Raw genomic sequence first — 15286 nt, 5'->3', positions numbered from 1 at the left:
TTAGAGGGTTATGACATTCTCTTTTCTAGAGTCTTGCAAAAAAGTTGTTAAAAACCAAATAATTTTCAAGCTTTTCATGTATGCTAATACATCTGTATTAGGGCAAAGATCTGAGCAAGTTTTCTACACTGTACAAAAGTATCACTACAGCCATGTCAAAGATTAGCTTTGCACAATACTCTTTGTAGTCCCTCGTTGTCACAGACTGCAATATCCTCCTTCACCTTGGAAGGACGTGGGGGCGCTGTTTTAAATGGCAGCCCTTTGGCGTCTGCGGTCTTCTTCTACGTTTCCTGATAAGCTGTCTAACAACAAGCACAGCGGCTCATGAATCCAGAGACTCCTCGGGCTTTCTGGGATTTGGAGAAACGTGGCAGGTTGCAATGACTCAGTGGGCTGAATGAAATTATTTTAGCGTATGCGAATAAGAGGAGACTCACGTTGGTGGCTAGTTGTGAACGCTTCGGAGGTAAGTTAAACTCGATCTCGTCAGCCAAACTTAACGCTGTTGCTAACACAAGCTGCTGGACTTGGAGAAGACAGAAAGCTTCTTTTTAGACATGCAACAGTTTATTTTTATTGATCATTTTATCAAACGTCCAGGTACGCAATTTACGTTAAAGGCTCAAAGAAGGCGCAAAAAAGAGAAGAAACCATGTCTTACAGATGGTTTACTTAACTTAGCCCATTCTTTATATGTCGTATGTTTGTCTTAAAATGTTAGGACCCATTTGTTAAGTTTGCTTTTTGTTAACCATCTGTGTTGTCCTAAATGTGACAGCTACTGATGGTATGGGCCATACGTGGATGTTAAAGTGAAATAATCACTCTTGTTTTAGTTTGGGCATATATCTCCAAAATCTCACACAGTCTGTTTCACAGGCCTGAACATGAAGACAGGAAGAAAATTTAAAGGTTTTACAAGTTCTTGGATTGCGTAGTTTGCTATAGTCTATCTTTCTGTCATAATAGCAGGTGCACATGTAAAAGTAAAACTCGCCATCTCTAAAACTTTGACACTTTGACAGATATCAAAACCATTTAACACTTTCATCTCTCACTTTCCCTTAAAATACACATGTAACAGGGGATGTAGCTGCTTACCTGTAACTGCTAACAACCCAACTACCTACTGTGAGGGGGTTTAAGAGTCAGACAACTATGGATGAGGACTTCCCAACCTTGAAACCAAGACGCATCCAAAATCAGAATGTGGTCCATCGTCTTGAGAAGCGTAGGATCTGCTCCGGTCGACCTGGAGCTCACTGGTACCGAGTGCGCTGTTTCCACCAGAACCTGTTCCCCAACTTCACTGTGGTTAATGTGGAGAAGCCACCCTGCTTCCTCAGAAAATTTTCACCAGATGGACGTTGTTTTATCGCCTTCTCTTCTGACCAAACCTCCCTAGAGGTAAGAGGAGACAAACCCTCTATTATTTCACATTCCCTAAACCAAATATCTTGTGTGATTCTTATCTTCCATCTGGTCCAGAGTGTAACTCACACAGTCTGTTGAAATACGAAATTCACCAGAAAATATTGTTGTTGTTGTTCATCATACAGATATACGAATACCAAGGCTGCCAGGCAGCTCAGGATCTGCTTAGAGGCCAAGAAGGAGAGACTCTTCTCACCACCAACGATCAGCGCTCCCTCAACATACGAGGACGCCTGTTTGAGCGCTTTTTCTCTTTGCTCCACGTTACAAATGTGGCCTCGAATGGAGAGCACCTGAACCGGGAGTGCAGCCTCTTCACAGACGACTGCCGCTATGTCATTGTCGGATCGGCTGTTTATGTTCCCGAGGAGCCGCCCCCATTCTTCTTTGAGGTATCAGCTTAGTAAAAAATTTAAAAAAGGAAGATGCAGAAATGATTTATTTTTCTCCTGCTGCTCCTTTCATCTACATTTCTCCCACCAGGTGTACCGCAACAATGAATCCGTGACTCCCAACCCCCGGTCTCCTTTAGAAGACTACTCTCTCCACATCATCGATCTCCACACTGGTAGGCTATGTGACACCAGGTCCTTTAAGTGTGACAAAATCATCCTGTCACACAACCAGGGCCTCTACCTCTACAGGAACATCCTGGCTGTGCTGTCGGTCCAGCAGCAGACCATCCATGTCTTCCAGGTGAGTGCTTAAATAGCATGTTGCAGTGATGGGACAGTCTGTGATATAAAGCGTTAATAATTTGCTTTTGTGGCTGTGTCAGGTGACTCCAGACGGAACTTTTCTGGATGTGAGGACTATCGGTCGGTTCTGTTATGAGGACGACCTCTTGACTCTTTCAGCTGTTTATACGGAAACTCAAGCTGAGAATCAGCCAGGCTTCGCCCGTCTGTACACCGACAAAACCATCAACTCCCTCAAGCACAGACTGTTGGTCTACCTCTGGAGGAGGGCAGAGCAGGACGGCAGCGCCACAGCCAAGAGGAGGTAGTGATCATGTTGGATCAGTCGACTTGAATGAACTGCATATAGTGACAGAAAGCCCTTTACAGTTATTTATCTCTAGTACTCACTTACTTATAACTTAAAACTAAATCCTCAGCCACATAAAACATTAGGGTGGAGAGCTTCCTGTTCCTGTGCAGCATTTCCTGCAGAGATAATAATCTTCTTCTCCAATATGTTGTCAAACTGTTGACAGACTCAAACTTTATTGCCTGTTCTGCAGTTTTGATAAGCTGAGTGTGGTGGCATCAGATCTCCACCTGGTTGTGGTTAAAATGGTTGTCTAACTTGTAGCAGATGTCGAGAGGGGGTGAATAACTGTGAGCTGCTTTTCTAGACAGTAGAGGTGGAATCTCCGCTAAGTGTAATTTGCTATTTGCTTATTTATTATTAAGTTTGTATGTGGGGAAAATGCTGCTGTGCACTGCTAGGAGAGCAAGATTAGGCACTTTTGAGTGAAAGGGATGTCAAGCTCAAGTTCAAGGGCAATCTGATATTGTATATACTTCAATATTTAGACCCAATTAATTTATATCCAAACAGCCAAATATTAAGGACCGCTCCATAATTTAAGATCTGATAAAAAAATAACCTTTGTTGTGGAGAATAATGGCATACAAATGTGGACAGGGAAAAATGTATATCTATGTGGATATGCTGCCGTGGATTTGCGGCAGATGGCCGCCCCTCCCTGAGCCTGGTTCTGCTGGAGGTTTCTTCCTGTTTCCTTCCCACTGTTGCCAAAGTGCTTGCTCATAGGGTCATATGATTGTTTTTGGTTTATGGTTTTTCTCTGTATGTGTTATTGTGGGGTCTACCTTACAATATAAAACGCCTTGAGGTGACTGTTGTTGTGATTTGGCGCTGTATAAATAAAATTGAATTGAATATGCTGACAGAGCCTTGAGGCCTTTAAACACGGACACTAAAAAAATCATGCAAATGTTTTGTGTGTCACAAAGATCTTTCAGACTCACCTGTTCCTAATGCAGCTGTTCACACTAACTGCATAATTTAAAAGAACAAATTTGTGGCTTTTTTTTTTTTTATCCTTTCAATATGCGAATAAACCAATCGGACCAATCAGACCACTGCATTTGGCAACAAGCGCAGTTATAACTCAAAATGCGGACTGCCACTGAATATACATTGATATGGAAATGGTAAAATAACGCTGTTATAATCCTATGTTACCTTAGACACACAGCTAGATTCTGCTCCAGGACAGTTGGCTGTCTGAAATTATTTCTCTGCCTCCTTAGATTTGGTCCTAACTCTGCCAACAAAAGCTCAAACTGCACCACTGACATCCTGACATATGTACGCACTTTTCATGATGGGTGTGTTTGCTTGTATGTTGTTTATGGGTTCTGCATCTACTTCTGGGAAAGCACACCAAAGGTGGATGTAGAAGGAGCTGCGAGTATAGGACTCGCCGTGTTTATGTTCTTCTTCTTCAAACGATAAATTGTTTGTGCCATCTCTCAGTGTTGGATTTTGCTGAATATGGAGAAAGAGCCCGATTGTCATTCACTCCAGCCATTCTTCACTCACTTATGTCCTCAATGCATGCGAGGCACTCCGCCCTTCTATAAATGGGCAGCAAAAGATGGCAGAGGAGAGAGAGGCAAAAAAATCAGATGCTCAGCCGGATGTTGAGGAGGCTCCACATTATTGGATGTAATTATCAACTCAAATTCCATTATCAGAAAAATAATTCAATTTTCTTGATTATTGGTTGCCATATTTTGTATCTCTATGCCTGTATGGACGAATAAGAAAGCCTTTGTTGTCTGCAGACGGAGTTGTACTAAATGTCATCACAGGTTGTGATAGATGTTTATGATTGTTTCCAGGCTCTCTAATGAGAACATTTCTTTAATCTTAGATTAACTTAGAGTAAAGATTTTGGGGGTATTTTAATTTTGGTTCAACGTTAAAATCAAATGGTATGTATGGCTTTGGAGAATTGTGATGCGCATTTTTAAACTTTATCTATCAAGTGGTTGATTTGAGTCGTAATCAGTACTGAAAAACTAATCATCAGCTGTAGCTCAAATCTGAAGCCTGAAACAGCACCGTCTTATCTCTTGGCTGTCACAGAGTGACACAATTATCTCCAGTTCCTTGGCATGTATTTTCATCTGTTTGTCAATTCCATTTTGAATTTTATACAAAGTCATGGATGTTGATTCTGATCTGAAAAGTAAAGCCATTGTACACTCGATGTATACTATAATTCCCAGAAACTAGGGCTGGGCCATATTATACCGGTATAATGTTGGGCAACGATAAGAAAATGAAATATTGCGATAGAATATGGGTCAAACGCGCAGGGCCTTTGTTTTCATATGCACATGGCAGAAAAAGCATGGCGGCGACGGAGAATGAGGAGGGCAAAAGCGGATCGTTGAATGAAACGGATGAACCAGAATTGATTTGTAAAATTGCTGCAACTTCAGTGTGGAACTGGTTTAGCTTTCGTCCGTCAGATACACAACAAAGCACAATTTTTGGTAGAGCATGCTAGCGGGCCGTCGTCATTACTGTGTTTTTTGGAAAATACGGCACACTTAAAATCAATCCTTTGATTTTTCTGAAAATCGACAGTGCCCCTTATAATCCCGTGTGCTTTATGTATGAATTCTGGTTGTGTTTACTGACCTCGAAACGATTTTATGTGGTACATGGCGCTCGAAAATCTGTCAAATGTTTTAGTACGACTTTGCTGAGCTACGAACCCGCACCGCTTGATGGATTGTCGGAGCATTACGGCTATCATAGGCAGGAGCCTCGCGGAGTGATATGTGCTGTGCTTCAACATAATATTACCGTATTGTGTGTGTATAACTTCTTTTTAACCTCAGTGTATATTATACATGGTTATGCTGAGGATATGTCGGCCAGTTTCCACTGGAAATGCCTTTTGGTTAAACTGTCAGCAAGGAATTTGCGTTTGCACTGTTAAATTTTTATATTACTTTAATGCACAAAAAACAGCTGCTTGTTTAAATAAAGTTGTGGAGTTGTAAAATATTTTGTCCAGTGACAATTATGTCGTCAGTTCTATCGTTATCGCAAATTTTCAAATGTATATCACGATAAATATTTTTTGGTCATATCGCCCTGCTCTACCAGAACACCTCCCTCATTGCTCCTGTGATTTGTTTATATCCCTCTTCACAATGAGTCACATCAAGGCGCTTTATATTGTATAGCAAAGATCTTACAATATCAGAGAGAAAACCTCAACAATCAGACATTTGTCTTTTGAACAGGCACTTGGGGACAGTGTGAAGGAAGAACTCCCTTTTAACAGGAAAAACACTCAGACAGAATCAGGCTATCACTGAATTCATGCATGTTTTTCTGATTGCCAGACAGATTTAAAAAGAAGTAGGGGCGGCCTTATACATACATGGCACACATGCCATATATCTGTTTAATTCGTATTCGTGTGACCTTTACTGCATGCCAGTCCACTTCTTTTTCTACCCAAAATTTCCTCTCTGGCTCTTCACATTTACTGTCTAATAAAGTGTAAGATGGTGACTGTGTTAAATTTAAAAAAAGAAAGAAAGAGCAGACAAATATTCATATTTAAAAGTTAAATTAAATTTGCTTGGCAAAATTCTGACTTGTGTAATTGGCAAGGTTTTTCAGCTCAGCTTATTTAGTGTTATCTTATTTTCTGTGTAATGCTGTGTGAGTAAATTAACTGCTGAAGCACTGAAACTCTTCATGATTTTGTCCACTGTGCATCTATGATTAATTAAAGGCCATCCAGCATGTAAGTTTCCTTGTTTGTTTGTTTTGGGGTTTTTCTCGCAGGTTTTTCCAGTTTTTTGATCAGCTGAAACGTTTAAGGATGTGGAAGATGCAGCTGTTGGATGAGCATCACCTCTTCATCAAATACACCAGCGAAGACGTGGTCACGCTCAGAGTTACCGACCCCTCGCAGGTAGAGAGAGCACACAGAAAATATGATCTGAGTTTGAATTCCTCCCTCTCCTCTCTTTGTTGCTTTCCCCAGCCTCTCTCTCTCTGTCCTTTGTTGTTTGTGCTGTGTAACAGGAATTCCTCTTTCAGGTCTCCAAGGATACGCTTGTCCTACAGATTCTGTTCAGTTCTGAATTCACTGTGGCAACAAATAGACCTAATTAATGCTCAGTTTATTTTCAAGAAATGTCACATTTGACTTCTGAGCTAATCAGCCATTTTTAATTTACCCTTGAAGTAGGGCTGCTCAATTAATCGAATTTTAATCACGATTACGATCTGGGCTTTCAACGATCATTAAAAATGACTGAGCCGATTATTAGCCCCTCCCTCATTTATCCGCGACACCTTAAAGGCCGGTCCGTGAAAATATCCGGTTGTTCAGTGATGACGCGACGAATCCTACTTCCGGGTCTAAAGTAGTCTGCGTTTAATATGGCTTTTGTGTTGTTAACATGTTTAATGTTATGTATTTTCTTCTATTTGATCTCAAAAAGCTCCTAAAACAGTCAGCGACCACTGTTGACCTCCCTCGGCTTTTATTACCGCTAATCATTTATTTAAGCTCTGTTTTTAAAACCTTACGATGTAACTACAGCCCAGCCCATGCAGCAGTATATGAATGACTAACCTCGTATTGTGGATGGATTATCTCAGTTGTTCTCCTGGCTGAAGTTTGGTCCTTTTACAGCATCCTGCCATGCGATTACATTTGTTCCTGACCACCGAGAACACTCACATTAACTTTTATCGAGTGGAAAAAAAGTTAGCTTGTTTATATTATGCTAACATAGCTGTGTCGCTAGCGGTCACGTAGCACATCATTATATACCAGCTAGCCCAACTTCAGTAACCCTACAAACGTCACTGCTGTTTAGTTTTCTGTCTTCATTTATGCTGGAAGTGATAGCAGAGCTGTACGTTTTAATTTGTTTCCAAAACCCCGCAGTCAGGACATGCTATATTGTATTTAGATAGAAGCTAGCGAGCTAACTCCCTGCTAACTTCTAACTCCGTTAAATGTCATAAATTCCGTTTTCATGGATGCCTGGATGTTAAACTCAATTGTTACACCTGGTAGAGGAGAAGGCTGATCATTTTATTAAAGATGAAATACTTTAGACAGTTTTTCAACTCTCAGTAATGCCATAGTGATCGTTTGATATATGGACCTGCAGCGGAGTTTAGACCCAGACACGGCTAGTGACGTCAGACTGAACAACCGGATTGTCGGGCATAAACCGGTCCGTGGCGCAAAAAAGGTTGGAGACCGCTGATTAAGAGGACCCGAGGGAAGCTCGGAAAGCTAAGCAGAAGTTATTTGGAGAGTGACTGCCGTTGGTTGAAAAGAGAGTTTAAAAAAAAAAAAAAAAACTTCAGTGGTGTTGCACACTATTTTATATTATTTTTTTAAAGTCATTGTTAACCCTTTAAAGCCGGTCAGAGCAGCACGCTCCGTTTTGCGTAACTATTTTTAAATCCCTGTAGAACCTGAACCGTGTAAGCTAGCGCAATAATTTGTTTTGCATATGAAACCGGAGGAGTTGTACTTACATCTTATGCCATCAGCTTGTCCTCGGTCACGGTTTCCTTCCACATATAGCTTTGCAAAAATTGCATAAAAAGCGCTTGCAGGAACAAAAACATAATATTCCAGAAACACGCTTTGCCGATCCGATCAGCTGTTCGTAACACTTCCCACAGTGAAATGAGGCACATGCTGTTTTCTTTGCAAATTTGCATCATAGGATTGTTTTTTGTTTTTCCTGCAGTATATAAAAATTGGTGTATCTCCAAAATAAAACTATGAAGACACTCAAAATAAATTTCCTGTGGTGGGAAACTATTTTTTGCAACTTTATTGTATTTAAAGTTTTGAGGGATAAACCTCTTAAATTTCTCCAAGTAGAAATATATGTAAACAAAACAAAAGCGATTTTCAATTTTTTTTGTAGTTTATTGCACTTTTTTGCAATTTATGTAATTACTATGGACTTAATGCATACATATTATTAAAATATGGGCTATAACAGTTGTATTGATGTATAGCAACTTGAAATGCTCCCACAAATGGCACTACAGCATGTAAAAAAAATAATATAAGCTCTGGTGGACTTGGTTCTATAGTAGGTCTTAAAGGGTTAAATAAATATCGTCAAATAATCGTGATCTCAATTTCAGTGAAAATAATCGTGATTATCATTTTTGCCATAATCGAGCAGCCCTACCTTGAAGACTTTATAAACATTGCCATATTCAACTTGCAGTGACCCTGTAATGTAAACATGCTGAAGCCTTCAAAGCTTTAATGATGCTAGAATGAATGTCTCGTGTCTGACTATGTTTTTTTTCTTTTGTTCTCTCCATTAAAGGCCTTGATCATGGTTTTGAAAAACATAGCTACATCAAAGTATTAATTACCGATTAAATTAATTAAAGTAAATAATTACAGAATTTGTTGTGTTTCTCTAAATTTCCACTCCCCTGTTTGGATCTCTCACAGCCATCCTTCTTTGTTGTGTACAACATGGTGTCCACGGAGGTGCTGGCTGTCTTCGAGAACACCTCCGACCAGCTGCTGGAGCTGTTTGAGAATTTCTGCGACCTGTTCAGAAATGCTACCCTGCACAGCCAAGCTGTCCAGTTCCCCTGCTCTGCTTCATCAAATAACTACGCACGGCAGGTCCAGAGAAGGTACCGACTAAAAAATAAAGTGAAATGATGAAAAAGTAGCCACATGGTGATGATTAACAAAGTCGGTGCATAATGCCAAAAACTACATTTTATCTCATTTGAAGATTTCTGCCAAAGTGAGTCTTGCAGATTAGGCTTCAGTTAAGATTAAGATTCTTACCATAGACTGTATATATAAAACAGCATAAGCCACCATACCATCACAATCTAGTTTTGGACTCTTGGAGCTGTTTTTTAGCATTTTGATCACTGCCATATTGGTTTCTTCTATAACCAGAAGTAACCATATTTTGGACAAGATGATGATAGATCATCTAGCATTAGATAGCTAAGTTGCCATCTATTTCTAACGTGCCTGGTTAGCGAATACAGATTGTATTGGTCTAACAGAGAGACACAGTAACAGACAACAGTAACAACTGCACCACACAGTAAGCTGTATTATTTGGTGGATAATATACCAGAAGATGACATCAGAGATTGCAGAATAAATCTCGACGAGGCCAGGCCAATGATCGCAATGCATGGAAACGGGTTGTGAAGGAAATTCGACAACCATTGGCACCCACAGCAGCGCATGAGTCGATCCAGACCTAATGCCAGCAAGGGATCAAAGAAGAGAAGAAAGATACCAGAAAGCACCAACAGTACAAATACAACCAGTTCAGTGACTCACGTTAATGAAGATGAGGCCAAGCTACGAGCTATTAGCTACAGCTCTCTGTCAGTGTATAAGACATTTACCCACCATACAGTTGTTATGAAGGAAGAAACTGTTCATACAGGCCAAAACCACTTTTTGTTCCAGGCTGTAATGTTGGCATTAAAAAGCTGTGAATCAGGTCTCTGGACGTGTCATGACATTTTTATTTGTATTTTTATTTAATTAGCCACTATCTGTGTTATGTACCCATAATGCTATCTGTGGACACTGCTGCTAACCAAGCTTACTAGCATTAGCTGACAACTAGTCCAAATATATTCATGTTTGTCTTCAAAACCCAAGCTATAAACAGATGTTCCTAATGCCACACAGCATCAAATGTCAGGGAGGATTTTAAGACAGTGGTCAGGAAGTGAAGCAGATCAGCAACGATCGCCTAAAGGAGGGAGGAAAGGAGTTTTAGGACTTAATCTGGATATAGAAGAAAGACATTAAGACGGTTAGTGTGGCTGGAGGAACTGTGATTGAATTTGGTGGTTTGACTGGCCAGCATAGGTGACAAAATCCTCCTGTGGAGGGTAAAGCAGAATGGGGTGGCAAGGAAGGGCGCTGGAGAAGGAGGAGACGATAAAGGATAGTTTGAGTGAGGAAAAGAGCTCAGAATTGGATTTTAGAGTGGTGAAAATTGATGTCAGACAGGAGGAGGGGAGAAATTGAAAGCTGGTGAGCACATTCCGCAAACCCGATTTGTACCACTTACAACTAGCTGGCAGTGAAGCCCAGTTCAGAGGGCTTCAGTCTAGCACAAGCCAGGTAGAGTGAAACAGACAGGCCGGTAAGACTGGAGATAATGTAGTATGAAACAAAGTGAGAGCACGTCTGAAAAATATGGATCCCGAGCTTAGAAGAGTGAAGGGAGAGAGGAGGAGTGAGACCACTGAGTCACTGCTGAGTGCTGGAAATATATAGTGAGAGTTTGGAGACTACAATTTATAAGAAGTTCTCAGAAAAGTGTTTTTTATTTTAAATGCCATTTATGGAAATCTATTCAATAAATGGGGAATTTGCACATAAACCCAGCTGCAGTGGAAACGAGACAATTCAGGATCACAGGGGTTAGCTAATGTTGAGCTGTCTGTCTGCCACTTCAGATTTAAGGACACTATTGTGAATGCCAAATATGGCGGCCATACCGAAGCGGTGCGTCGGCTGCTGGGTCAGCTGCCCATCAGCGCACAGTCCTACAGCAGCAGCCCTTACCTCGACCTCTCCCTCTTCAGCTATGATGACAAGTGGGTGTCAGTTATGGAGAGGCCTAAGACCTGCGGAGACCACCCCATCAGGTATGGACTTCATCAGGATGACCAGTCCTCTTGTAATCTTAATGCGTGACGCGATTCATGCTAATTAATGTCCAGAAATTAGGCTTTCTCCTTCTTGACTGCGATTTCCACTACTATCTTGTTTTAATTTATCCTGATTGTTTTTCATTTACATATTTAAAGAAATCCAGTGCCAAAGGACATTTTTGTGTTTATAAACGTAATAAATAATTGTGATAAACAATTGAGATTAACATTTTTTTGACCAAATAATTGTGATGGTGGTTTTTGTGCCGTAATCCAGCAGCCTTACTGACTATGAAACTTGGGTAGCGATGTGGAGGACACACTGTCGCTTAACTAAATGGTTAATCAGCTGTAAATTAAACATCAACGATTTCGATAAAATGTTCTGGAAAAATGCAAAACAACCAAAATATGAAAGAAAATTTAACAAAACTTCTCACATGGTAACTTTCTTTTTTTGTTAGTTTAGAAAAAAATAATCATTTGAGGCCATTTTTGTTGTTCCCACTGGCATTATCTTTATATATCCCAGTAATAAAATGAAAACATAGGCGTGAAAATAAAACATTACTCAAGATAAAAAGGGAATGGCTCAGGGATCTCAATCTGTCTGGTTAGAAACCATAAACCATTGTCAGCCCATTTCACCTGTGTGAGTAAATGAAGTGACAACAGGTGCACTGCAGAATGTGCAACAGGCAACGCACAAAAAGGCAATGGCTTTGCAGGTGCTGGCCATAGACTACTGCGGTGTCCTTATATGTCCTGACTGATTTTTCTCCAGTTCTGCTTTTCGCTGGTTCGCAGGTTGCACAGGTAGTTCAGATCCTCCAGCATGGCGTGGTTTGCTCTGTTTCCTATCATAGTCTCAACAGTGTGGAAGAAATGCAAGGATACAGAGACAAGAGGGAGCTGTTGGGGCTATAGAAGGCCATCAACACAGCAGCAGAAACCAGTATTTGCTCTTTTCTGCGAGGAGCAGCACTACCAGACCCCTACATAATAACCTAAAACGGACGGCTCACGTGCCATGTGTCTGACCAAACTGTCAGAAACAAACTCCATGAGGCCACAGTGAGAGCCTGGTGTCCTTCAGTGGGACCTGTGCTAACAGACCAGCACCGTTCAGCTCACCTGGCATTCGTTAGAGAGCACCAGAGCTGGCAGCAGTAGCAAACTTACACCTGTGCTTTTCCTGTCATTACACATCAAAATGTCTGTTGTGGAGAACTTAGAGCTAAAATCACATCCGCATCATTTCTCTAGATTTACCATTCACTGACCTATCAGCAAAATGTAACAGACTGTTATTAGTTACAGCGTATGAAATCATTTTCAGTTATGCACTCTATACTGAAATCATTAAAAACAGCTGACTGGCACGCTCTGGCCAATAATTATAAGAGTTGTAGAGGTGCCTTCATAACCAGCTTCGTTCAGTTGTAGCTTCTGTCTTAGAGGCGCTGGATGCGGTGATGTGCGTGCCGTTATAAAAACCGCTGTTAGATCAGACACTTTGATTCAAAAAATATGAGAATTAGCAAATTTTAAATTCTTTAATGTTGAGCTGTGATATGCTGTCACACCAGTCAATTCTTAGTAAGACTGGAGCCAAGTGCAGAAGAAACATTCACTGAAATTTAAAGTCATTTGAAATAAGCAATGGACACTGTTGTTTTCACAGCTAGGCTATGATTGCCTGACCCATTATTAGGGCCATTTGTCACCTTTTTTTTTTTTTTTTTTTTTTTTTTTTAAAGCTTATCAACTGATTAGCAAAATTATTGACAGGTTAATCAGTCATAGTCTTAGCCGCTTGCTCCCCAAAAAAGATGAAAGAACAATACTTTGGATTTTCATCATAGAGCGTTCTAGAAAAGAAGAGACTGGACTAAATGAGTTTAACGCAGCTTCTGTGTCTCTCATCTCTGACCCACCAGATTTTATGCACGTGACTCCGGCCTGCTGAAGTTTAAGATCCAGGCGGGCCTGCTGGGACGGCCGGTTAATCACGCTGTGCGTCGCCTGGTCGCTTTCACCTTCCACCCTTTTGAACCCTTTGCCATTTCTGTCCAGCGCACCAACGCAGAGTACGTGGTCAACTTCCACATGAGACATGTGTGTGCGTGAGGAGCTGGCGTAAAAATGGACTCACACTTGGAGATAAACTGCGGGCCTGTTGGGCTTCTGTTAGCAGCTACTGGTGACAATACAACAAACATGTCCTCCATCGGGAGGCACAAAACACTTTGTTCTCTTAGTCGCCGTCTCCTCCAGAGAAATCAGCAGCCTTCTCTCTGCATTCTTTTCCTGATGGAAACCACTGTTCCTCTCCTCTTTCCCCTGCCATCACGCAGCACTCACTGAACCTCAGCCCCTCTTCTCTCTCGGTGAGAAGGCTGCAATTCTGCCATTTCCCTTTTGCCTTCTCTTTGCCCCTTCCTCCACCAAACAAAGAGCGACCTGTAGGGAGGAGAGGGTGGAATAAGTGTAAATGGAGATGTGTAGAGAGTGATTGATGTGCAGCTGAGGTGGGAGCTGTAGGTAGCCAGACCTCTTAGAAGGAACCAAAGGTGTTTTCTTTTTCCTGCTGTGCACATTCAGGTCCGAATTTCTTATCCAGTCGGTGAGCAGCAGTCAAGAAAACTTTTTTTTTTTTTTTTCCTCACATGGATGTGGAAAGAGGTCATGGTATTTTAGATTAGTTTTACAGTTTGTTTTTTAATTTACATGCTACTGTTTGTATATATTTTATGGCAATAAAATGATCTACATTTTGGGTAGTGTGTGTGTGTGTGTGTGTGTGTGTGTGTGTGTGTGTGTGTGTGTGTGTGTGTGTGTGTGTGTGTGTGTGTGTGTGTGTGTGTGTGTGTGTGTGTGTGTGTGTGTGTGTGTGTGTAGATTTAAGCAGCGTTATTGTCCCCTATAAATAATTGCCCTGTTTATTCTTTGCTTCAGATTCTTCTATATGAATTCATTTATTCACACACTTTAGAGTGCAGAAACAAGTAATCTGCATCGTTTCTCCAAATGAAATTTTCTATATTTTTTCCTTTTTCATCTCTAAACCTGAACAATTTTTTTTTTTAACTAGCTGTGCCTTTAGAGGCTTTATAAAGCACCAGAAGTGATGCTGGCACTCGTTGGACCTGCGTACAGAGAGCAGACAGGACACAGTGTAAGTGTCATCATATTTAATTTGAAAAGCTGATCCCTGCAGTCTGTTCTGCTGCACTGTATGGGATCATAACGATGCCATGTTATACCCACTCCATCTGTTCTCCGCACTACAGCGCTGGCCATGTTTTTAAGCTTAAACGTGTCACTAAAATGCACGGATACAAACAAATCTACAAATATGCAAATTAATTAACACCTCTCTCCTCCTTCCTGGCACTGATATGAACATGTAAAGGCAACAAGGCACACACCGAGCCAGCTGCGGAGAGGTCACAGTAGTATGGAAAGCAGGTGCTGAGGGATTAAGTGTTCTCATAGCCTCTGGTTACACGTGGACATGGGAAGCTTGTGTGTGTGTGTGTGTGTCTTTGTCTGACAGACGGACTAAAAGGGCTTCGAGGGAAAGGGAAGATGGATGATAGAAGCAGTGAGCAGAGGAGTGACAAAACGATAGACTGATACTTAAGGAGGCTGTGTTATGTCATTGTCATTATAGCGTGTTTGTGTAAGCTTGTGTGTGACGACAAGCTGTGATAATCAACTAATTACAGGAAGAGCACGCAGCGGGCACACACAGGCCTACATATAGGAGGACACAATGTGTGCTCTCCTCAGCTCTCCTAACAGATTCCTTCCCCCTCGTATTCTCCGTGTGTTTTAAAGCTTGCACTGACAGTTAGGCTGGAAATTGACGCAAGCTCTATTTTCTGCACAGATGAATTAAAAAGCAGTCAGGTTACTGTGGTGCTAAAGTTACAGTCTTCAGTGCAAGCAGGGAAAATAGATGACTGCATGAATCTGACGCCTCCCAGTACTTACTACAATGACAGATGTGTTGTATCTGTCTCCTTCCTCAGAATCAGGTAAACACAGAGCCTTCTCCCTGACCTTGGTTGCTAAGGAAACATAACCGCTCTCTGCTTGGTAACCTAGTCTTTTCTAA

The 15286-nt window shown here is 41.2% G+C and overlaps 1 protein-coding gene across 1 annotated transcript; it reads left to right on the top strand.

Annotated features, from left to right (window-relative positions):
* Nucleotides 1–300: 300 nt before the first annotated feature.
* det1 (DET1 partner of COP1 E3 ubiquitin ligase) lies at nt 301–13942 on the top strand. Its single transcript, XM_085280508.1, has 9 exons — nt 301–469; nt 1088–1410; nt 1563–1829; nt 1921–2133; nt 2216–2439; nt 6289–6418; nt 8960–9150; nt 10966–11157; nt 13104–13942. The coding sequence occupies exons 2-9, from the start codon at nt 1162–1164 to the stop codon at nt 13291–13293; spliced, it is 1656 nt and encodes a 551-aa protein (XP_085136634.1). The 5' UTR covers nt 301–469; nt 1088–1161; the 3' UTR covers nt 13294–13942.
* Nucleotides 13943–15286: the final 1344 nt, after the last annotated feature.

The sequence above is a fragment of the Mchenga conophoros genome, linkage group LG7, assembly GCF_057382185.1.
Source record: "Mchenga conophoros isolate Kocher_MC1m ecotype Shallow Benthic linkage group LG7, M_conophoros_male_GT1.1, whole genome shotgun sequence".
NCBI lineage: Eukaryota > Metazoa > Chordata > Actinopteri > Cichliformes > Cichlidae > Mchenga > Mchenga conophoros.
The sequence above is the reverse complement of the archived record's forward strand: the minus strand, read 5'-3'. Positions and strand labels throughout refer to the sequence as shown.

What these genes read in the sequence shown, in the direction of transcription:
- det1 (XM_085280508.1), top strand. Translation starts at nt 1,162, where the DNA reads ATGGATGAGGACTTCCCAACCTTGAAACCAAGACGCATCCAAAATCAG. An exon ending in AGACCATCCATGTCTTCCAG is followed by an intron (nt 2,134 to 2,215) that starts GTGAGTGCTTAA and finishes TGGCTGTGTCAG; the next exon opens with GTGACTCCAGACGGAACTTT. An exon ending in AGCGCCACAGCCAAGAGGAG is followed by an intron (nt 2,440 to 6,288) that starts GTAGTGATCATG and finishes TTTTTCTCGCAG; the next exon opens with GTTTTTCCAGTTTTTTGATC.